Source organism: Peromyscus leucopus, chromosome 10 (assembly GCF_004664715.2).
Source record: "Peromyscus leucopus breed LL Stock chromosome 10, UCI_PerLeu_2.1, whole genome shotgun sequence".
NCBI lineage: Eukaryota > Metazoa > Chordata > Mammalia > Rodentia > Cricetidae > Peromyscus > Peromyscus leucopus.
Genome location: NC_051071.1, coordinates 58986498 through 59011440, shown reverse-complemented (window position 1 = coordinate 59011440; position 24943 = coordinate 58986498). Strand labels below are relative to the sequence as shown.

Sequence of the window (24943 nt, the reverse complement as noted above, 5' to 3'; positions counted from 1 at the left end):
CAAGTCGTGTCTTCTGGGATTGACTATAAACTCCATCAGTAAATGTATCTGTATGTCCTACATCCTCCAGATTTCTAAGACTCGATAATTTAAAGCGGTCGCTTAATTTGCCACTCCAACTCAGGCAAACTGGGTTATGTGAGCCTCTAATAATGCTGTGGACCCAAAGAAGGGGGCACAGCCAAACGCTGCTGCTGCACAGGCTTTTCTTCATCGCTCTCTTCGAACAACAATGAAAGGCTCTTGTGTGGGGAGTAGAGAGAGGGTGGAGTGGACAGAAAGAAACAGAACAGCATCTACTGGGCACAGTACCTTGTTCTTGGATGTGAGAGCTCTCTTCTTCCAAGTTTCACACATCTTTGAATTGCTCTAAAAGCCTGTATCATTGAGGTCAAAGAGATTAAATATAGATCATATGGGAGAGGTAGAAACTTTGCCTTTGGAGGCAGAAAAATTGGGAATGAATACCCACTAAACCAGTAACTATCAGATCTGGGTAAGTTATTTAAGCTATTTGGGCTTCTGTGTCCCCATACTGGTGTTATATCTTTATAGGGCTGGGATGTAGAGCAAAGTGCTGTTATATTTTGGTGGGAAAGGATTTTCTATACTTGTTATTAATTAACTTTTATATGGTACAGCTCTGGGTATTTGTTATAAGCCAGTCATGATAACCACACTCTTCAGTGAATGGTTCAAGAACAATGTCTAACTTAACCTTTGGCCAACAGGACAAAAAGGATGGTTTCAGGGGCTGAGATGAGGAAAGAGTTCCTTGACTTTACAAAGTAACCCAAGGCAAGACTTACCCTGTTTCTGTCCCTCAGTATGAATATCTGAGGAATAGTTTGTGCAACCCTGTTGCAGCTAAACTGAGTGCTGATAATATTCAGAGAGCCCAAGAAGTGTCTTGGGTCTTATATTCCTGAAATAAGCAATCTACATGAGTCTCTTCTTCGAATCCTACTGTTATATGAGCTATCAATGTTTTGATTGTACAAAAATCCTTTGAGAGTCATCTTTTGTCACTTGCACCTGAATGGATCTCAGCAGATACTCCTGTGTTAGAAAATACTAACCTCACCTCTGTTAGGACTTCAACAATTAGGAATGCCTCCTTTCTCTGGAAAAAAATGATGTTGTTAGATGTGACTCCATCTAGAGGTCAAAAACACCACGGGAAAGCAGAAAAGAAAGCAATCACCTCATTGCTTTATGAGGAGCAGGAGTGTACCAGCACATAGGGAAGTTGGAAGAATCATCTTTGAAGGATGCCTGAGGCAGGGAGCAGACCACTCAGCTAATTTTGTAAAAAAAAGAAGGTGTTCCATTCATAGCCTGACATACAGCAGAAAAATGGTATGTCTAGGCATTATCCTAACAATTTTCTTTAAAAAATTCAATATAATAAATGATAAAATATTTCAACAAATAAGATATAGAAGAAAACACATGAGCACAATTAAAGCCATGTATAACAGACCCACAGACACTTTGCAATTGGATGGGGAAAGAATATCCTAAGAATTTTCACCAGTTTGAAGGCTCCAGGAGAATCATGAACACTCAGTAAAAGTGAAGGATACTTGCAGAAATCATTTTGGTGATCATGTTCAGAGACTAGGATGGGGAGGGTACATTGGCTGGTGAATAACCGCAAGACTAATCACAATCTAATAAACTTTCAGTTTTTGGCCATGGCTGTATCTCAAACATCAGACTAATTGGAGTGGTCAAGTGGTATAGCAGGACACAAGGGGAAAGGAGAAAGAAAGATGAGTAATGGGTTCTAAGGACCCAGAATCTCTTTCATCTAGAATGGAAGCTGCATCTGGCTTGAAAGCTCAAGAGTATTTGGTCGTTTCATTCTAGGGACATAGAGAGATAAGAAGTTCATAACTGCAGATGTCATTGGAATATGTTTGGGCTCAGTTGCTGGCTAGAATTTGGCTTTTCCATCCACAAAAGAGAGTTTTATGGCTTTTTCTTGACCATTTACAGAGGATATGGTTTAAGAACATCTGTATCTTCTAAAGATCTAAAAACAAAGAGTAGATCACATGGATGAATGTTATCTGAGAGTCCCTTAAAGATACTTTCCTAAAATGGAAGATTGTAGCACAGAATATCATAAAAGCAGTAAAATAATTTTGCTACTTGCCTGTGTAACTGCGTATTGGATGAGGTTTGGAAGAACTATGAGTAGTCCTCAATTAGCTTGACACCAAGTGGCTGACTCTCAAAGGCATGCAGGAAAGACTAGGATTAGATTTGTGGGGCTGCATCAGCAGGGACCATGGTGAACTGGCACCATTTGTTAAACTCCCACGTAAATGAGCTCCTCTAACCTTTGACACTTGGTTCTGGAAGAGAACTCGAAGTCATCTGCTGGCATATCAAGAATCACAGACCTGAGTGGAGGCATACCTCCACCCTGATTCCAAGGTGTCTTCCATCATTATCTCTCCCTCTCTCCACCACTGTTTAGCCTTTCAATATTATAGTGCATGTTGTATGGTGTACGGTATAGATAACATAATCATCCACAGGTCTAAGCTCATTATTTTCATTTCTACTGTATTCTGAAAAAAAGTTGGGAGAGAGAAGATGTTTGTAAACATGTGTACTCTTAAAAAAACAAACAAAAATAATTCAAGGGTTTTCAGAGGTAGCCACAATTAAAAGATTCGCCTCTGAAGACCTTTTAAAGGCATTATGAGTAGAAATTGGGAAGAATTATATTTTTTTTGTTTGTGAATTTAATGAAGAAATACAATGTAAGTTCAAAGATTGAAGCTGCCATCTAAATATAAGCAAGATAGCATATGAGCTTTGGAAATGAGATGGGCAATAAGTAAAGGAATTGATTTTATTGGGTATGTAGTTGGGAAAGAATAAGACACAGAAGTTCATCTATTTTATAAAATCCAAAATTTCAAAATACACATATAATATTTTAGTTATTTGAACATATAAAAATATATTTGGGAGTATCTCCTCTTTCCTGTTTCTCCTCAAAGGGAAACCCGGGAAAAGGCAAGAGCCAGGTAATAATATTGCTCTTGATCATCCTTTGGCTTTGGAATGAGACGATTTTAATGAATGTATCTGTGACCCTGTATCCCTAAGGCAAATATAACAGGTTATTTGATCTCTCTGGTGTGTACTGACTTGTTTTGATTGTCCACAGGACAGAATATATGGGGATTGTTGCTCTGGAGAGTGGAATTCCTTCTCAACTGGTTCAGGAGTATCAGTTTTCCCAATTTGAATTCCCATTGGATGTGTGTGTGTGTGTGTGTGTGTGTGTGTGTGTGTGTGTGTGTGTGTGTGTGTGTGTGTGATAAATCCATGATACACAAGAGGTTTGGGATCCAATCAAAAATGGTTCTGAGTCTCTTGATGCAAGTCCCTTAATATGCCAAAGACTTCTGATTAGGTAAAAGAGAAACAAGAAAAATCTGTTAGACTGCTTCAATTTTAATGGGAAATTCCTGCCATGGGAGGTGTCAAAACACAGAATCCTCATTCCTACCCTTCTAGGAATTGAATATTTTCTGTTTTGTAATTCATTTATTATAAAGAATTTCTATCAAATGCTTGCTGTAGCTCCCAACAATTACACTTTCAATCATTCCAGCTGATGTGTTATCTGAAGAAAAGCTAAGGTAAAAATCACGGTGTGTTCTAACCTGAAAATTGGCAGAATGGATTAGTTCCAACAAGGTATGTTTTGTGTGTTCAGGTAGTTGTGGGTCACATCTTGGAATTAAAATATCCCAAAATAATAGTTCCCCATGTATACTCTGCTACCATGTAAAATGACACAAAGGATTTTACCTCCAAGGAGGGCACCTTTCCCTTTAACACTGAGAAACCAATCTCGGTCTTCAATGGCTTGAATGTCTTTTGGTGCTGTCACTCTCTCTGGGATTGGCAGTTTGCATGGAAACACATTCCATGCCATAACAGCCCACATCTTGAAGACTTTTGAAAAGAACTCCGAAAACTTGGAGAAAAGAATATCCGGAACTTTTTAATTACCAGGTTCTTCAAATTCAAGCAGCTCACACTGCACATACTCTTTCCCCAAGTTAAATACCTGTGTTTGCCTTCTTGATCAGTTTGTACCAAAATTTTTCTCTACCTTTAGAAGTAAGGACATAGTTACCTATGTACCTTTCGGGTATGTGTCTGCCACCTGGTGCTATCCAGGACTTTATTGTTTCTCCCTGTACCCCTGCCTATCCTTTGGATATTTATTATTCACCCTGATCAAATCCATCAATTCTATTCATTTCTAGTCTTATTAGAAGTTCTAGAAAATGTAGTGGAAAAGAAGTTAGATGCTAAAGCTATTGGTGCAGACAAAGCTTTGGATTACCTGTGGATTTTGAGCATCCCTTCCATCCCTGACCCCTGAAGCAGCATCAGTAATTCAGTCCTTGATACGAATAGCCACAGTGACTGAAAACAGAGTATCTACTTTTCATGACTGTTCAAGGAGCAGATTGCTCCCTTTCCTGTTTCTGCTGGTGCTCTGTTCTTTGGCCCCACAGGTTGGCAGCCTTCTAGGCAGCTGCTGTCCCTTTGAGTGGGTAAAGGCATGAGGCAGTGATCACAGACACCTGGCTATGGCTTACAGCAGAGTCACATGACTGAATGCATGAAAGAGCAAGAGCTGGAGAGATTCTGGTTTGGGCCCAAATCACTAATCATTTCACTTTATGAATAAAAGCAAATGCTTCGTAAGCTTACATTATTTACAGTGCTCAGGTTGTTCAAACATCCCCCCAAAGTTGAAGACCACCACACTACAGGGGACAGTTCAGTGAACTATGTACAGAATTTACAAGGACGTTCACACAGTAGTAGTCCACATTCCAAAAGCAAATGGACCTTTGCTTTTTTTTTTTTTTTTTTCCAGATGTATGTTTGTCTCTTCGGTTCAACTCAGAAACTGCTGACTGAACCATCTTGAGCAAACATTTGCACATTCCTTTCACCCCTTCCTAGGATACGTCATTATACTTTAATAAACGAACGGCAGCGCATCCCCCTTTGACAAGATACTATCCAACTTGGAGACCGTTTCCTTCTAGAAGGACTGTCCTGTATCCTTTTGGTGTAGCTTGGCAGATTGTAACCAAACCCTTTCTAAACAAACAGTCATAAAATAGTCGTTGACTTTAGGACAGTGGAATTTTGTCAATTTCCTATGACTTGCTTTTTAAGGAAATTCCAGCCTTTTGGACCCTGGAACTATTACTCTTTTTCTCTGCACCACATTTTTTCTCACTGAATTTTTAAGATCCATCACTGACTGTAATGCATAATAAAGGTGGTGTGTACACAAACACATCTTATTCACTCAACAGACATGCCTGCCAGCTGCTGTTTTTATTTGGCAACAGAGGAGATGGAGATACTAATCCTGGATTACTCAAGCAGGAATAAGTCTTTACCTGGGTCTTTGCCTCAGAGAACTGCTAACTGGAAGGAACATCTGATATTTCAAGCCAAGGGGGAAAAAATCTGAGACGAAGGGATAAGTGTGCAGTCAGCATTGTTAAGTAAAAGGTGTGATGTCTCCCCTGCTCACAGCAGGGTAAGTCTTCCACACAATCTGTCCCACAGCTGAACTGTGAAATATGGGGTTCTCTGGGTGTAAATGGGGCATAAGGGAGTCTTCCGGTTTCAGTTTCTTCTGTTCCTCGATGCAGGGGATTTTGGCTATTTCCAGGGCAAAAGAAATCAATTCAATAATAGTTAAACAATAACCTTTGTATGACGTAATCTGAATCTTTCAAGAATGGGGGCCAGTGTGAGGACATTTCAGAATGTCTAATAACTTTTATGTTCTATTCACAACATTTAGGGCAAGAAGAGGGAGAAAGCCAGAGAAGGAAGGTGCTTCCCTGTCAGTGTTTGGCTTGTGAAGGGAGCAGAGAGGAAAGGATTAGTCCGGGATGTGTTCAGAAGTTAGGACAAAGATCGTGACCCATAAGCAGGACAGCTTTTCAATGCTGTGGGCTTCCCTTGCCTCTGAGATCAAAGCCATTTGATTGGATTTGCATAATCATGGCTGTGATCCCCATACCATTCATGCCTAGTGGGCAGTGCGGGCCTAATCACGTTTACATTTTAGAAGGTTAAAATGTAGGAGTTCAAAATGTTTTTTTTTTAAAGATGCTTTAAATCTAAAACTATAACAAAATCACTTTAGATTTTAAAAAGGAAAATGTAGTACGAAAAAACAAATTATCACAATCTTTTATGAGAAGATTTAAGTAGATACTTCTCTAGATTCAGTATTCCTGTCTTAAAAGTCTTTTAAACAGCTTTGACATCAGAATGATTAATTTCTGTTCAGCATCAGGCACGTAATTTCCCTTCCTAATGTTTAAACTAAATGACTGCAAAGTGGTTCCTGAGTCTTCATAGGCAACAGGAAGGTCCCATTACAGACAGGACCATGTTCTACTCTGTCCTGGCATTATTCATGGCAAGGCATCTCAGCCTGCTGAGAACTGAGCAGAGCTTTACATGCATGGATGACCCTGTGACCACAGTTTGAAGATTGCTCAGCCTGGGAAGCGTGTTTATACTTCCTGAAAACCTAAGTGAGAATTTGTCCTCAAAATCCCAGCACTCCTCAAGAAATTGCTGTGATCAGTTTTTGTTTTTTAAATGTGTAGTGGGACTTTTATATTTTTAATAGTGTCTGTTATTACATCCAGCCCCACTCACTCATTTAAGGTTTCTCTTTTCCTCTTGCTTTCTAACTGTATTTTTTCCGTATTCTGCCCTTGGGCTCATTCATAGGAATTTCAGCTTTCCCTTTCCCATTGTGACGATAATTGTAGCAGCTCCCACTACTCTGCACATTGATTCTCTTCTGAGAGGAGAGCCAGACTATCAAATGAGGCAGTCATCCTGATGTCTACTCCTTCATTTCCTCGTCCCGTGCATGGGTCGTGTACCAAAGTGGCCTCCGTTCGTGGTTAGTCAATTTGTGGTCTCACTCAACCTTGCAAATAAACATATATAATTTGACAAGCTCATTCCGAAAGAAAATGAGGTTTTAATGACATAAAATGGGAAGAACTTAACAGTAGCTTGTTGAGCATCTTTAGAATTGTGTTGCTTTACTGAAAGTCACGAGAACCACGACCCAGAGTCATCCATGAGCACAGGAGAGGCTGTGCAATAATGACAGTGATTAATGAGTGTAGACAGGCAGGGTCCACTCTTCAGGGGCTGGTGTGCATGGTTAAAGGCTCGGTATTTTGTCATTATGAGTTTCTTCTCTTTCTGCGATTTTGCTTTAATAAAGTTTCTTTTTTCTTTTTCTTTTTGTTTTTTTTTTTTTTTGTTTTTAGCTGGAAATCTGGCTTTGGAGGAAGACACTGACGTGGTGGATGAGCATTTCCTGGGCCATCCATTTTGTAGTTTGAAATGCAGAGCTCAGTGAACAGAATCAAAAAGTTCCAGTCGAGTCCTGTGTGATGAGCTTGTCACCATTAGATGCTGCTGTCTGGAAGGCTAAGCAATACATACAATTTGACTTAAGACTTGGCAGTTCAGGTAACTGCTCAGGTACCCTTCTCATAACATGTAAGTCTTGCCTTTCTCATAGAAATAAATTTTCCTTGAGAAAAAAAAAATTGTCTCTACCTCCTTCAAATCCCCCACTGGCTGGACCTCATATATCCTCTCTCTCCTTTTTCTGGAGCAGGAACTGTGGAAATATGATCACATGGTTTCATGGCATTAGGAGATTCTAAGGCTCATGAAGGAGAGTCATAGCTGCTTTCCATAACGGCCAGCCAGAAAAATATTGATTGTCCCCCAAACTCTTTATTCTTGAGAAGAAAAGAAAAATGTTCTCAGTGACTACCGGTTAGATCAGGCTGGATTCTAATACTAACTTTGAACATCTGGGCAGTTTGAGAAAGAAGCATTGGTAAGGATCTCCATGGTCATTGTTCGATGGAGGGTGAGTTTGGGAGAAAAGGTGACTGACATTAGCTTTGATGTCCCTCTTCTACAGAGCTGAGAAGCCTTCAGGAAGGGACTCAGAGGGAAGGGAAACTGTCAGCATTATATCCCCACTTCCTGGAAACCTGCAGCTTATCAATGGCTTTATTCTTCTGAGATGCTGAAGTTAGTTTTTTTTTTCTTTTTCTTGTCATTAAAAACATTTTTTTTTGTTTTGTTTTTGGCAGAATGAGATGATTACAGTTTACTCAGAACACAGTGCAGGTGGACAGCAAGGTCCATTGTACATTTTCGTTTTCAAATTATTCGGCAAGATCCAGGGCAACTAGGAAAGGCTGCCAACAATAGCTACCACCCATCTACCTCTCTTTCTTGTGTTTGTAAACAAAGCAATCGACGGAACTCTTACAGAGCTAATAACCTGGACCACAGTAGACAGGAAAAAAATACCCTTTTGTTGTTGTTGAAGTAAACATGGTGTGATAATAAAAACTGACACGAAAACCAATTGGATGGCTGAATCTCTTACCTCAAAAACCACAGCAGTGATCGCTGTTGGGAACCTGTGGGGTTAGAAAACAAGCCAAGGAAAAGAGTCTAAATGAAACCATGAGACTGACCTTAGTGGACATAGTAAAGCCAATAAACGACATTAAAAAGAGAAAAAGTGATGGGGAAAAACATTCGGGACCACTTGTCTATGGAGTTCACGTCAGTTAAGTCAGGGATCTTCACTTTGAGTTGCGAGGCGCGCCTGCGGATGCGCCCCTTGCCGGGCATCCCGTGCCTGTCCAGCCCGCGCCCGAAGCCCTCGCGGCTGCTCAGCGGCTTGCGGTACTGGATGCTGGCACTGTCATACGAGTACATGGTGGCCTTGGGGTCACTCACACCCGTGAGCACCTCGGAGCCGCTGGTCTCATTCCTGATTTCCAGGGTGCTGAGGAGAATATTGCCATGGGCGTCGACCTGAGGGCAGAGAGGACATGCTCAGACACTCATCAAGTATATTCACTGTCACGCTGTGGTTGTTGGGGGGGGGGGCATTGATCCTTTTGATTTCTGTGTACACTGATCCATTTCAGTAGATAACTGGCTCCATGTGCTGCCTGGCAATAAAGATTATCTATAATTCATCGGTCTGACTATAAAATCTATCAATCATCTATCTTATCCTCTGTCTCTGTCTTCTGTTGTCTATTTATATCAATACGCTATCTCTGTTGTCTGTCTACTCCCAGCAATTATATGTTTATCTTCTATGTATCTGCCTATCAACAGTCTACCTGTGGCTATTAGTCATCCATTTCTTATCTATCATTTGTCTCCCTTCTATCATCTGTCTATGTCAATCATCAATTTCTATCATTTATCCATCTGTTATCTGTCTACGTATCACTTATCTATCATTTATCTATTTTATCTTCTATCTACCTACTACCTGTTTACCTATCTCTATTAATTACTCATCACAGTTATCTATAGTCTATTATTTGTCTATACAACTATTCTATTGTAGCTGGGGTTTCTAAGACTTTGGAAGTTGCGCTGTGGTGAGATAAGGTTAGCTGGTGGTTATTCCTATTTCCCTGATTGCTAAGGCTTTCACCCTTATATTTGGCTCCATGTTTTTTATTTAATAAGACTGCGTAGAAATTAATCTACATTCTATATCTATTAATTTCTCTATCTCTACCTTTCTATCATCTGCCTACTTCTATCAATTACCTATGTACCATCCATCTGTATCATCTATCTGTAAACATAATCTCTATTTATCTATCCTCTCTCTCTCTCTCTCTCTCTCTCTCTCTCTCTCTCTCTCTCTCTCTCTCTCACACACACACACACACACACACATCTATTATTTATCTTCTACCGTTAACCACCTGTCTACCTTTTTGTAGCATGAATCTTAAAAGGTCTTATTAATAAAAACAAACCTGGAGCTAGGTATTGGGGTGAATGCCGGAAGATCAGAGAAGCAGAACAAGCCATAGCTTCCTCACCTTGACAGTTTCTCAACTGATCCTGTCTCCTTAGAATGGAAGCCTCTGAGTCCTCATCCAGAATGAATCTCAGCTGAACTGCTGCTCAAAAGCCTAAAAGCTTAACCAGGCCTAGTTCCTCGTCCTCACGCCTTAAATACCTTCTGCTTCCTGCCATCACTTCCTGGGATTAAAGGTGTGTGTCACCATGCCTGGTGGTTTCCAGTGTGGCTTTGAACTTACAGAGATCCACATGGATCTCTGCCTCTAGAATACTAGGATTAAAGGTGTGTGTGCCACCATTTTCTGGCCTCTATATCTAGTGGCTGTTCTGTTCTCTGACCCCAGATAAGTATATTAGGATGCACAATTTTTGGGGAACACAATTTCACCACACCTTTCTTGTTCTAATTTGATTTCTGTTGCTGTTATAAAACCCTTTGACCAAAAACAACTTGGGAAGGAAAAGGTTTATTTAGCTTCAATTCTAGATTATAATCCATCATTGAGGGAAGTTATGCAGGAAATTAAGTAGAAACTTGGAGAAAAGAACCATGGAGGAACCCTGCTTCCTGGCTCTCTTTCTGACTTGATCAGCTGGTTTTCTTGTATAGCTGAGGTCGACCTGCCGAGGCATGGTGTTATCCACAGTGGGCCAGGCTCTCTCACACAAACTACCTATCAAAACAATGCCTTCCCGGGCAACAATACAGGCAGGTCTGAACTGGGCGATTCCCCAGTTGTTCCTTTTTCCCAGGTGACTCTCGGTTATGTCAAGTTGACCGTAATACCCAAGCAGCTGTATCTTTTGTGCCCATTTGCTTCCTGTTGCTGTGAGAAAACACCGTGTCCAGAGGTAACGTGGAGGAGGAAAGGGTTTATTTAATCTTGCAACTCCCAGGCTGCAGTCCATCATGAAAGGAAGTCAGAGCAGGAACTTAAGCAGGGCAGGACCGGAACCAGGAACTGAAGCTAACTGCTTGCTGGCTTACTCCCCCTGGCTCTCTCAGTTTGGCTTTTTATATAACCGAGGACTACCTTCCAAGAGTGGTACCACTCACAGTGGGCTAGGCCCTCCCACATCAATCATTAATCAAGAAAATGCACACACCCCCCAACCCAAGACTTGCCTATAGGTCAGTCTGGTAGGCATCTTCTCAGTTGACTTTTCTTCTTTTCAGATGAGTTCAGCTAGTGTCAAGCTGATGAAAAACTAGCCAGCACAACTGACCCCTTGTCACCCTGACAAGCAAATCACTCCTAAGTCAATAACCTTTCCTTTCCTGTATATCCCCAAGGTCCCTTGTTACTATCACAGTAGAAAACATAATATAACTTTAAAAATCCCAGAGTCTTTAAAAATTTAAGCATTTTAAAAGACCAAGTTCTCTTTAAAAACTCTTCACAAATCCAAAGTCTCTCAACTATGGGTTTCTACAAAATTAAAAACAAACAAACAAACAAGTTAAATACTTCTATTCCAAGAGGGAAGAACCAGGGCATAGTTACAATAAAACCAAAGCAAAACTAAAATTCAACAGTATAACTAGCTCAAGGTCCCAAAATCCTCTGGGCTGTAAAGGGCTTAGGCAGCTTCACTTCCCTGGTGTTGGTCTCCACAACACAACCCTACACACACCCTGTCATGTAGGCTCAGCCCTGCTCACTCCACATCTGCGGCTGTTCTTTGTGGCTATCACATGGTCTTGGCATCTACAAGATGCTGAGGCTGCACTCTCACCAATGGCCTCTCTTGGCCTCTCTTCAAGGCCTCCAACTCTGCCACCCAGTGCCAACCCTTAGCTTCTCTCCACTACCCTTTTAGTCCTAGGGTTTCCACTGCCATTGAGGTTGTCATTTTACCAATGGTGTCTTTGGCCTCTCTTTGCCCCTCACAGTGCCAAGCCTCAGCTTCTCACTGTGACTCCCTCAGTCCTACAGCATTCATGCTACCAAAACCAGTAACAGACATGTGGGCACTCTTGTACACTACCAGATTTGGCTATGAGCATGTGATGCATCATTGACCCCTGTGGATCACAGCTTCTGCGTGATGACCCTAAGGAGACACTCCCTTGCAGATTTTACCTCAACCAGACTGGTCTTTCCTCAGCTACAGCTGGTTTCTCAGTCCTAGCTAGCCACATCAATTGTCCTACTACAGCAAAGGTTTCACTTCAGTGATGGTCTCTGGTTAACGAGAGCTTCTTCTCTTCAGCCCCAGCTGACAAGAAAGCACAGATTCTCAACTCAAGATATCATACGAGCAGCCATGATAGAGTCCTTCATTGCCTCTGAAATTTCCCAAGCCAGGCCTCCATTTTTTTGCATCTCTTTCAACACTCTCATCTTCCAAGCTCCTACAGAACAACCCATTATGTTGGTTGAACCAAACATTCAATGGTTTTTCAAACCTACAGTTTCCACCCCCAAAAAATCACCTCCAATCTTCAAAGAACCAATATGGTTAGGCCGGTTACAGCTGTACCACATTCTCTGGTGCCGATTTCTACACTGGTTTGCTTTTTGTTGCTATGATAAAGCAACTTTGGGGAGGGAAGTTTTTATTTCAGCTTTCAGTTTATCATGAGGAGATTTAGGGGGAAGAACTCTATGCAGAGGCCTGGAGGTGAGAACCGAAGTAGAGACCATGGAGGAGTGCTGCTTACTGGCACATAAATTTGAAGTGCTTTAAAAGGCACAGGGCAGCTGCATTTAAATAAAGCTAACGTGCTTGGCTTATAGTATATGCTTCCAAGTGAGAGTAATCTCAGTAAACACACGTTGAAAGTGCGGAGATAGGCAGAGAGGCAAAAGAGTCCCATGAAGAAGAAAGAGACGAGCACAGAGGAGGAAAAGGCAAGCAGACAGAAAGCACGGTCGGAGAATGGCATACGATGGTGCTAATCACAGGGTGGTGTAGAAGAGTGTCTGCTGTGTGCCTAGAATAATAGTGCACGCTTCATATGTGTTATTTGCATGTGTTCATTTCACTGTTTAAAACGATTTCCACGCTATGCCACCTTTGTTTTATAGATAAGGAAGCTGAAATTTAGAATTATTAACAAACTGATTAATGTTTAGTGTTAGAGTCCATGCTGAGCTGATTTAAAGCTTGTGTCTTTCTACTTGGGTTTTGCCACATCCAGTGGTGAATTCAGTGGTGCAGTAGATAGCTTCCAACATTGAGTTGACAATAAAGAGAAGCAGTGGCTGGATCTGGCCTGTAGCTCTTTCTCCCCATTCTTGTCTACCATTGTGTTCCTGTATCTCTTCCCCTCCCCCCATTCTTATCTACCATTTGTTCCTATATTAAGCAGTTTGTTACATTCTAAGTGGAAGATCCACTATGCCCTGGCTCTATACATTGATTTGTTTATTTCAGGAGCTTTTGTTTGTTAATAATTAATATTTTTAAATTGTACTCTGTAATTTATCCATTATTTTCAGCAGAGCACCATGAAACACATTATATTATCTTACTTCATCCAGTGGTGAAATCGAGTCTCAGAAAGATTAAGTGAACTGTCAGAGATTAAAGAAAATATAAAAATATAAATATAAAAAGAGCATCAAATATGGAATGTTTTTTGTATCAAATATTGTTTCTCTTTTATTTGTATATTAATCAAATGCATTTGTTATCGTCAAAGCTTAAATTAAATTCTTGTTTCTTTGTGTACCTCTGTATTTTTCTTGATAATAGTAAATTCAAGAGCTTTATCCAAACATGTGAGTGCTTACTAATGTGTCTGACATAGTGTATCAGGATGTATGCTGCCCATGATTAGAATCCTTACAATAGACAAAACATTAGCACCAACTTTTAGAGTGGAGTTTCCAAACCCATGTAGCTACAAAGACCAAGAAACAGGAAGGGCTAGAGGCAAGTGACTAAATGTAACTGAGTGAAGTTAGGAAGAGGTGAGCACTGTAGGGGAGTAAATATCTAAAAATTACACCACAGCTCAGTGGTGGATGACAGATATGCATCTCTTTGTTGCCAGAAGGCATTCTTGGCCAGAGAACCCAAGAACCTAGCTTTGTATTTGATGACTGCACATAAAGTTGGCTTGGTCCTGTAGAAATTGTTCTTCAGGCCAAATGACCACATCTATGTCATGCTTGCCCCTTTTCTTCACTTGTTCTTTATAAAATATTTCTATGGAATGTTGATATGTATTCTTAAGTATAAGTCCTATTTCTTACTCGGGAGTGTAGAGATGATGGGGAGGATGAGGAGGGCCAGCACTAGGGCAGTACGACAGAAGGGAAAGGAAGAAGGATTCCATAGAAGGATCTATGGAAGAGTATCAAAACCCAGGAGAACTGACCTGATCATTATTTATAGGGCAGAGTGCAGGCTGTCTAGAAACTTTTAGCTTGTTGATTTGAGAATGGTCATTAGAAGATGTGGGGAGTTCATTGTTTTGAGAATCTGAGGGACAAAGAAAAAAAATGGGATATTTTGATCAAGGTGTGTCACACATTAGGTAGCCAAATGGTGTTTGCTGTGTGGAGATGGCTAGAATAATGTGACTGAAACTGAGGTATATGTATAAGTGTGAGTGTGAATGAGTGTGTGTGTGTGTGTGTGTGTGTGAGAGAGAGAGAGAGAGAGAGAGAGAGAAAGAGGAGAGAGAGAGGAGAGAGAGAATGAGAATGTATGTGTATATGATGTGTGTGTGTGCACGCGCGCGCGTATGTTTTTGCATGTGTATGAGTGTGTGATGTGTATGAGTGTGTGTGCGTGTGTGTTTGCATGTGTATGAGTGTGTGTGTGTGTGTGTGTGTGTGTGTGTGTGTTTGGGGAAACAGATATGGAATACATGAAAAAAAAACTCTGATATATGAGAGAGGGAAGCAAAGAATGAGAGAAAGGGATGATAGGAAACTCAGATGGAGAGGAAGAGGTAGCCAAAAGAGGAATATGGTCCCCAGTGTTTCGGAGAGAACAGGGGGAAGGATATTGTAGAAAAGGCTCATGGATTTATCAGTGAGGTCATTTTGGTCTTAGAAATAAGGTGGATCAGAATCTAGGTGCAAAGGATTGAGGACTAAATTGGTGGCCACAAGGTTCAGGCAGTTCATATGAATTGACTTTATCAAAAGTTTATAGTTCAAGGATCTGGAAAGATAGCTCAGCAGTTAAGACCACTTACTGCAAGTGTTCAGCTGCCAATACCCAGGGCAGGTGGCTCACAACCTCCTACAACTCCAGCTCCTGGGAATCCATCCAATGCTCTATTCTGGCCCCTGTGGGCACTTGCGATACTCACATGTACTCCCCTAACTCAAGCCACATATAAACAATTAAAAAATTTAAAGTTTGTAGTTTAAGAAACAGATCATTGACTAACATGTCAAGATAGGATGTCAAAACAGCTGATGTGGCAAGGATTGGAGGATACAGGCAGATTTCCAGGAAGTGAGAAAGCCAAAGGTGGTGGACGATAGCAGAATACCTTCTAAACTGGAAAGTTCACACATGCAGGGCTGGGAAGGGGACTCTCAGCGACAGTGACATCTGACAGAAGGATGTGTTAATGTTTCCCTTTGCCTGAGCGGGATGCAGCTCTAGCCTATGGTGTGTGTGTTCACACCACGTAGAGTGAGTTGGAATTTGGGAAAGTCATTCCTAAGGAAGTCCTTTACCAACGCTGAGGAGCTGAAGTGATAAGGATCTATACTTTAGAAGATGAAGAATGGAACATATGGCTTCTAGGTTTGAAGTACTCATGAAAAAAAAACATGAACCACAGATTGTTAAGTCACGTATCTCACTGAGGTGCATTGTTGATATTGGGAAACATGAGGGCATGCTTTCCATCAAATGCTGATGGTTTCATCACAAGGAGAAATTATTGCTAGTTACAGGAAGCTTCTTGAAAGCAGTGGCCAGAATTGAGTCTGGAAGGGTGTAGAGATGGCAAGACAAGGGGCTGCGGGTTGGAAGCTGTGTTTTCCTCCTGATTTTTTTTTATTAACTGATATTCAATGACCTTGGCTTAGTGAAGATTTCAGCATTCTCATGTATAAATGGATGATTTTCCAGAGGTAATCTAACGGATGTGTTTCTAGTCTTTGACAGTGACTATGGAGTATAACATTGTAATATAACATTGTAAAAAACAAAACTTGTAAATCTGAATCCCTCATCTATATTGTATACATTGTGAAGTTAAATTATTATGAGTAGCTAAATAAACAAGTTTAAAGACACCAGAATTAGCCAGGGATGCATGCAGGTGCTTCTCATTAAACAGAAGTCAGAGTGCATCTTATTATATTTTACTTAACCTAGTGCATGTACGAAGACCTCTAAAGCCTTCGTGAGGGTAGTACATCTTTTAAAGCAGTCTCAGTTGTTGAGTTAGAAACCATAGTTTCAAGTGGTGTTTCGACACATAAAACAATGAATCCAGCTCTAGAACTTTCTATGAAAGTTGATTGCATTGCTTAATTTTTAAATCAATGGTACAGTGTTCTTTTTGAGGAAAATTTAATAAGAGCCATATAAAAATCCTTTTATATTTCCAGTAACTTTCCTACTAGAATAGGGTTATTGTAAAAACTGATGTTATAGACTCTGTGTGTGTAATCATGCATGTGTGTATGCCTTTGTGTGTGTGTGTGTGAGTGTGTGTTAGATGGCCTGTTCATGCAGCAATAATGCAGCTCCCCCAAAAATAAGATCCACAAGGAAAATGTCTATTGATTTTTCACCTCTTCAGACACATCAAGAAGGAGCACTGTGACTTGTCTAATATGTACTGGACAAAGGCTGCCCAGTTAATGTGGGATCATCATCTGAGTGGAGCACGACTCAGTTAAAACAGATTTTTAAACCTTGAATGAGACGGAATTAAAGCAAAGAGAATGGATCTCTATGGAAATGAGGACTGTTAGATGTTCCAAAACAGAAGGTGACATAACTGTTTAGTAGGATAACCGTAGCTCACTCTTCAAATTACTCTAGAGGAAGGAGATTCCTGTATTTATTTCCAGGCACAAGTGGAACAGGATCATGCCCAGCTGCCCATCTCTTCTCACTGACCTGTGCTGATCATCTCCTGGGCATATTTAGAAAGAACAGGCCAACATAGCTTGGCCTCTTCTAGGTTTTCCCCTCCCTTTGATTTGTTCACAGTGAGGGTGCAATGTGGAACTGCAGTGGTAAGGATCTGCATAGAGCATCCCGATACTCCTGTGTGTATCGGTTGCTCATGGATTCCAGTGACTTCAAGATGAGCTGGATTCAGGGAATGGCTGCACTGTACTACCTGTTTGTCTCCAAAATTATTTATTGATTTTTTTTTATTGTGTTTAGAGCATCATCAAATCTAAATCTATAGGAAATGAGCATTATTACTGGGGCTTCAGGAGGATGTGTAGGCAATCCCTCTTTCTTCTACTTCAGACAGGTCATCTAAAAGCACAGTTTACATGGTGAAGGTGGGGGAGCAGAGGATGCCGCTGTAGACATGCAGCCCCGAGGGCTGGCTGGTACTTCACTCTTTACTACCTGGGCACATATTCTGTGATGCAGGGGGTAATTTTAAGAGGAACATGGATAAACAGTTAAAGTGCTCATTCGTTCACCTTCCCCACTTATCCAGCAAAGGTTTCTAGAGTGCCTGCTGAGCTTCAGGCACGGTGCCAGACACTGCTGTAGGACATTATGTCCCTCGTTTTGGAAGTGGAAGGATCTCAATGAATAAAACCCTCGGTATTGTATTCTCCCATGCAAACACTGAAGTTCCCTCCCTCCTGGAACTGGCTGCAAATCTTTTACTGGACAAATGGTGTCACCTCCGTTAAGTGCAGGCATTCAGTGCTCTTTCTGACTGTCCTTTTTGTGGTTGCTGTGTTGTGACTCGGGGTCTTTCCGTCACCTTCCTCCCAGATGATTATGTTAGTTGGCCTTGTCTAGCAGCTGACCACAAATGAGTGGAAGGGCTCACATATGAGGGAGAGCCATAGGAGGAAGAGATACCTGGCTTTTGGTTGCTGGTCTCTCTCCATCCTTCCTGCAGCACAGAGGTTGTAAACACGTTGCTTGTAAATTCTGACTCTGGGCGGATAGTGGTGAACCAAACAGACAGGGCTCTTCCTCCTTCCCTTCCTCCCTCTCTCCCTTCCTTTCTTCCTTCCTTCCTTCCTTCCTTCCTTCCTTCCTTCCTTCCTTCCTTTCTTTTTTTCTTGAGACAGGGTTTCTCTGTGTAACTGCTGTGGCTGTCCTGGAACAAACTTTGTAGACCAGGCTGGCCCCAAACTCACAGAGATCCGCCTGCCTCTGCCTTCTAAGTGCTAGGATGAAAGGCGTGCGCCACCACCCCTTGGTGCAGACAAGGTTCCTAAAGTAGTAGGCCTTATACCCTTATGTTCTCAAGAAGGATAAGAAGCAATGTTTTTCTCTCCCAGCATCAATTTGTTTAAAAATCAATATAAAGAAATAAACTATCTATCAGTTCCTATCATCCATGCATTATCTATCTATCTATCTATCTATCTATCTATCTATCTATCTATCTATCTATCTATCTATCATCTATCTATTCATATACCTCTCCATTTACATCTATCTATCTATCTATCTATCTATCTATCTATCTATCTATCTATCATATACTTCATTGTATTTAGATTTAGAATGTGTAACCATCATACCAACTGGGTGAATTTTGCATTGTTTTCCTTATAGTCCTGCTCATATTTCTTCAAAAAAAGTGAAAATTCAAAATGAATTACATTTTCCTATGTTCTTCTGTAATTAACTACAGAACAGCCCACAGCATCCTCTGTATCAATATTTAAAGGCCTCTTAATTTCAAAAAGGCCAGAGTAGTACTATTTTCTGTTTTTTTTCCCCTTGAGTACTTCATTAGAATTTCCCTCAGTAATGCAGACTTTGTCTTGTTCAAACTGAGAAAGGGGCTTGGAACAATAAAGAGACCGAATGAATGAACAAGTAAATGTCAGCATTGGTAGTTACAACTGTACAGCCATTAATTTCGCATGCCAAGTTGGCATTAGTTTTGACATCATAGTGAAGTTATTTTGCAGATGTGACTGACACAATTAGTTATTGTAATTGAAGGTAATAGTACTTGATGATGCTAGTGGCCCTAAATGATCACTTCAGGGTAAACACAGGATTCCTGGAGAAAAAGAAAGTGTGACTCAAAACTGTGTCCATGATTCCAGACAGTTATACAGATTTGTGATCAAGTTTAGCTCAGTTTCTAGCCTGAAACTTGCTCTACAGAATTCAGACTCCACAGCTCCCCAACTGCCCAAGAAAAGTCCTTAGATATAGACCTTGTTACATGCTGTTGGTGCTATTGGATTGGCCCTATTTTTCTGGAGAATCCCGAATAATAAAAAAGGGTATGCACAAAAATCCCAAGCATGGGCCTAAAAGGACAGTGGTCCAGGGACCAGCAAGATGGACAGCTGTGTCTCTCTACAGAAACAATAAACCAATGTACCAACTTACTTCTAGCATGCCTCAGCCTCTATCTTACTCTTTCTACCTTTTCCATTTCCCATTGTAAAAAAAAGAATGTTACCACTGATTGCATTTAACCATTCTGGATATTTTCAATATGTAAACATAGCAGAACTCATTTCAGTGAAATTGAAATAAAATACATTCTTGTTAGTGGTGGCAGCTTTAAAGCCTTGTTGAGGCATACCTCCAGGCTCAATTCATGCTGCAAACAGGATGCTATTTCCTTCTTCCTGGCCAATAACCAAAGATTCACATACACTAAGTGATTCTGAATTGCAGACCGGGAAGATAGCACAGTGGTACTGGCTGCTAATTCATTGTTCTCGAGAAGCCCACAGTCTATCTGAAGAAGCTGTCTGGGTGAATGCTGGCCTCTATACATTGCCACGGACAGCCTGGAAGGCCACAGCCACTACGTACTTCTCCCTCTCCTAGGATGTGCCACATTTTCAGACTCTTCACCATATCATCTGCCCTCACCATGTTTGCCAAATCTGATCCCTTGGCCTGGAATTTCTTTTTTGGGGGGCCTGGGTTTGGGTTGTTGGGAGCTTTGCTTATGGTTTTTCATTTCTTTGTATGTACTGACAAGTACTGTCAAAAACAAACACTTTATCATCACTTCGAGAAAGGGCAGGTGGTTAAGCATAAACCTACATATATGTCAACAAATACACATTCTTTAAATATCCTTTTTAAATATGTTTACTTCCAGGAAATAGAAAAAATAATGAAGACAAAATGAGGTTACTGGGCATTTCTAAAACATTGCCCAGGCAGAAAATATCATTTTAAGTTCCCTTCCACAATTCTCTCCTTGTGAGAACTAACAAGGCCAATGGCTCCACTTAAACATGTCTTCAGGGTTGGGGATTTAGCTCAGTGGTAGAGTGCTTGCCTAGCAAGCGCAAGGCCCTGGGTTTGGTCCTCAGCTCTGAAAAACAGAAAAACAAACAAACAAACAAAAAACCATGTCTTCATTCTGACCATCATCCTCTGCTATGGCCTAATAATTGATCTTCCTTTTTCGAGCAATGTGGTCCTCCTGCTTCTTCTGTGCACAGCAGCCAGAGTGATTCTCTAAGGCGTAAAGCAGATGATGCCTTCTCTGTTCAAGTCTGTTTTTAGCCATTTCCCAAGCCATAGAATGAAATCTAAAAATGTCATCGTAGTCCACAAACATCATGTATGCAGTCCCCATTCTCACTGCTGTTTCCCTTGGGCATTTTGCTCAGGACTTTGTGTGTGTGTGTGTGTGTGTGTGTGTGTGTGTGTGTGTGTGTGTGTGCATGGGAGAGAGAGACAGGGACTTACTGTGTATTCTAACTGGCCTCAAAATTGGGATCCTTTTGATTCAGCCTCCCCAGTGTTGGGAAAGCATCTGTGGACCACTCTGCCTAGCTCTGGCTTTTCCCACTCAGTTTTCTAAGTCTGAAGGGCAATTTACCTGCCATTATGTTCTCCTGGAGTATTCTTCAGATTATTACAGGGCTGGGTTCTCATTATTATTATTTTTAATTTTTTTTGCAGTGACCAGCACTAGCTGTCATTCTATCAGGTCATTTACATAGCTCTATACACATTTTATTTTCTTTAAAAAAAGATGTATTTATTTTATCTTACATGAATAAGTGTTTTGCCTGTGTGTCTGTCTGTGGTTTATGGACCTGGTGCCCATGGAGACCAGAAGAGGGCATCAGATCAAACGGGAGTTACAGAGGATTGGAGACCATCGTGTGGGTGCTGGAAACCAAGTCGGATTCCTCTGCAAGAGCATTAAGTACTGTCAACTGCTGAGTGTCTCTCTATCCCTTCTATACACATTTTTCAATGATCTCAAAAGAATGTAAGTTCAGATAGGCAGGAGACAACTGCAACTCATCGCTGAATATCTTGCTGGTCCTTCCAGAACTGAACCTGAGGTGACCTACAGGAGGGACTCAGTTAATGTCTGCAGGAAGAAGAGCCCCAGACTCAAGCTTTCCACCCTCTCTTTAAACTCTTTCAGTCTCAGTGGTCAAACCAAGAGTTTGCATGAACCAAATTTGAACATTGTTAAAAAAAAAAATCTGATTCTCCTTTATTTCATTGTGTGTTAACATCCTCCCTGCCCGGACTTTACAAGCGCAATCCAAGAGTTTTAGTTGTTTGTGGGGGATGCCTGTTGGTTTGGTCTTTCTAACTCCACCTTGCTTTCCTTTGATGCAGCCACTCTGGCATTCCTTTGGTGCGGAGGGTTAGAGTGGGCCTGGTGGTATCTTTTAGACTCCACAGGCGTGTGTTTGCCCACACTTGAGTGTTTTCTATTTTACTCACTAAAAAGACTGAATGACAAGGAAAGGTGAGTTGGAAAAAAGAAAACGGACTCAAACCTAGGATTTCTTTTAGTTGTCATTATTGGGTTTGGCATTATAACGAATTTATGGGCTGAGCTGGGGTTATAAATCTTGACACTATAAACCTAGAGCTTTTGGGGTTACCATGAGAGAAAGATCTACTGAAAACAATGCTGATGTAAATGAAATTGGAATTAAAGGATTAAGAGCGGAGGCTTTCTACTTACAATGTTTGCTCAAAGAGCCTCACAAGAAACTAGAACCAGAGGGTAGTTTCTAAGTTAGATTTCTGTCTCACTCCTCAAAAGATTCCTAGCTATTTGGGAAGTAAGAAAATAGATACTAGAAAAGAGAGAGGATAGGAAACGAGGAGGAGCGGGAAGAGGAGCCAGAAATAAAGGAGTGAGGAAGAGGAGGAAAAAGGACAAAACTTGGCAACAGTTGGAGTCCTGGGAATTCTGGAGGTGTGATAGGTTTAAACATGTTTAGGGATCAAAAAAAAGTGATGCAAGCTGGATTTGGGCAAAAGTCTGAAGTTTAAAGTTCATGAGCAAATGTTGTCACAGGCTTGTCAGTGGAAAGTGTCGAGTTCAAGCTCCTAAATCAAGACAGTGAGTTTCATCCAACAAGGTCTATGTTCCAGGCCCCTTGAAAGGAGATGCTGCTGAGGAGTGCTGAGGTCCAGGTTCCAAAGCCGGCCACCATGTTCCTGGACACAAGCATGGAGCTTCTTACCTTTGAAATATTCATCTTCACAGGCATTTTGGAGACCAGTCCAGGACACAGCTTACTTCACATGCATAACATTGCCTGGCAGTGTTTGGATGATTTAGCACAAAGAACGGAAATCAGGGAGAAGAGGCTGATCATAGAACTGATATCTAATTACAGAAAGGAAAGTTCTCCACCTTAACCTTTGGGGTTACAACTGCACATTTGTTATGAATCTTTCATAGATTCTCCCAGTGTTCTTCATGATTTACAATGCCTTGCAGTAGTCTCTGGTCACAGACCACCCCTACATCCATTTCATCCATTTGCACACAGCAGACACTGTAGCCAGTATATACAACTAAAAAAGTTCCAGGTTAGTTTAGAAGTATCCCAGAGGCAGCTTGCTTAAAGTCTTGTTGTGCTGTGAAATCTGTCTTTCAAAACTCTAAATACCATCCCTCGTTTCAAATGGTGCCCAAGGGGTTCATGAATCTACAGTCTTTATCACCTTGGAGATTGAAACTCTCATAATGTCTGGATTCAGCATCTGCACTCATATAAAAAAATGCTTCACTGCAGCTGGTGGAAGGTATAAATCAATACGGGGGCTGCACTTCTGAGGTATTAGTCCGGATATCCCTTGACCTAACTGCCCAGTTGAGGCCATCAAAAGTAATGTGTAATAATGAACAATGTCATTCCACACTCCAGGATACCAAGGCAAATCCTAGAGCTCTCTCACATGAAAAATCTGGGAGACTAGACATATATCAATTTAGTTGAACTTTTTATAAGGACTTTTGCAAAAAAGTTGAACTTTTACAAGGAAGGTCATCCAACCACCATATTAAGGGGAAATACAATAATTTCTACAAATTCAAATTTAACCACAGTGTAGCAGTTTTTGAAATAGCACAGTAGACATTATTTTACATCTGGAGATGATAAGCTGAGCAGATGACGTTTCTTATGGGCACATTGCCCCTCTGAGCCCCCAGCTGAGAAGATGAGGAGGTTTTGATTTGCCAGACCCAAGCATTTGCAGGATCACTTCAAGTTGCGTGAGATGGTGACACTACATATGCTGGAGAGTTTAATGTCAACCTGACACAAGCTAAAGTCATCTGAAAGGAGGAAACTTCAATTAAGAAAATGCCTCCACAAAACCCAGGCTGTAGGCAAGCCTGTAGGGCAGTTTTCTTAGTGATTGATGACATAGGGACAGCCAATTGTGGGTGGGGCCATCTCTGGGCAGGTGTTCCTGTGTTCTATAAGAAGGCAGGCTAAGCAAGCTAGGGGGAGCAAGTCAGTAAGCAGCATCCCCTCAGTGACCTCCAGATCAGCTCCTGTCTCCAGGTTGCTGCCCTGTTTGAGTTCCTGTCCTGACTTCCTTTGATGATGAACAGCGATGTTTCAATAAATAAACCCTTTCCTCCCCAAGTTGCTTTAGGTCATGATATTTCATCACAGCAAGAGTAACCCTAACTAGGACACTGTGTAACTATTATCCCATCTATATATAACAAAGTTAGTAAAGTCTTAGCCCAATCATCTTTGAAGGTTATTTTTAACAGTATATGACACAGTGATTTAGAAAGAATACCAGAGGTTCACATAGGCATGTTTGATAAGAACATTATTAATCAGGAATTCATTGCCTAGTATGCAAGAGACCCTGAGTTCAATCACCAGCAACACACACACATACACACACACATACACACACACACACACACACACACACACACACACACGTGAAAAAATTAAAACGGTAAGATAACCTTCTGCAGAAGCTAAAGTGGATGATTGTCTCCTTTTCTCATTTCATATGAAGATGCAAGAATTTATAAAGAATTATGACATGTCACTCAATAGTTTGAATGAGCTCTGAAAACTCTTAATGGAGAAGGTCTATCAGACTTCATTCATTCATTCATTCACTCATTCATCCAACTGAGACATACTTATTTGGTTTCTACCCCATTGTAGCCATTGAGGAAATGATAGTAAATACAGTGGACAAAGGTCCAGTTGCCTGTCATTGTAAACTACAGTCTAACGAGAGGAAAAATGCTAAGGAATAACTACACAAACACATGCTATTACAGCAGCTGCACAGTAGAGATAAAGGAGTCCATGGGAACAGTGAAGAGAGGAAGTAAGTACAAGCTGACTCATGTTCCAGTTCGGGCATCTCCAAAGGGCAGTGTCCATGGTAAGAACCCGAGTAATGGAACTGGAACTAATCCCTTCTTCTCCACAGAATCCAATATTAGTCCATCGAATGGCATGTTCAAGCCTGTGACTTACATTCTTTCTATTTCATGGTTTCAATTGGGACATGTAAGCCGAAATGAGTCCTTTTCTCCCCAAGTTGTTTTTGGTCATGGTGT

At 41.0% G+C, this 24943-nt stretch overlaps 1 protein-coding gene across 1 annotated transcript in view; it reads right to left on the bottom strand.

The window, feature by feature from the left end:
• Positions 1 to 319: 319 nt before the first annotated feature.
• The window catches only part of Gabrb1 (gamma-aminobutyric acid type A receptor subunit beta1), a 417219-nt gene continuing 392595 nt past the window's right edge, over positions 320 to 24943 (bottom strand). The window contains exon 9 of the mRNA XM_028861997.2: positions 320 to 8967. Coding sequence (XP_028717830.2) covers positions 8623 to 8967 — 345 coding nt within the window. The 3' untranslated portion in view covers positions 320 to 8622. The remainder of the gene's footprint in view (positions 8968 to 24943) is intronic.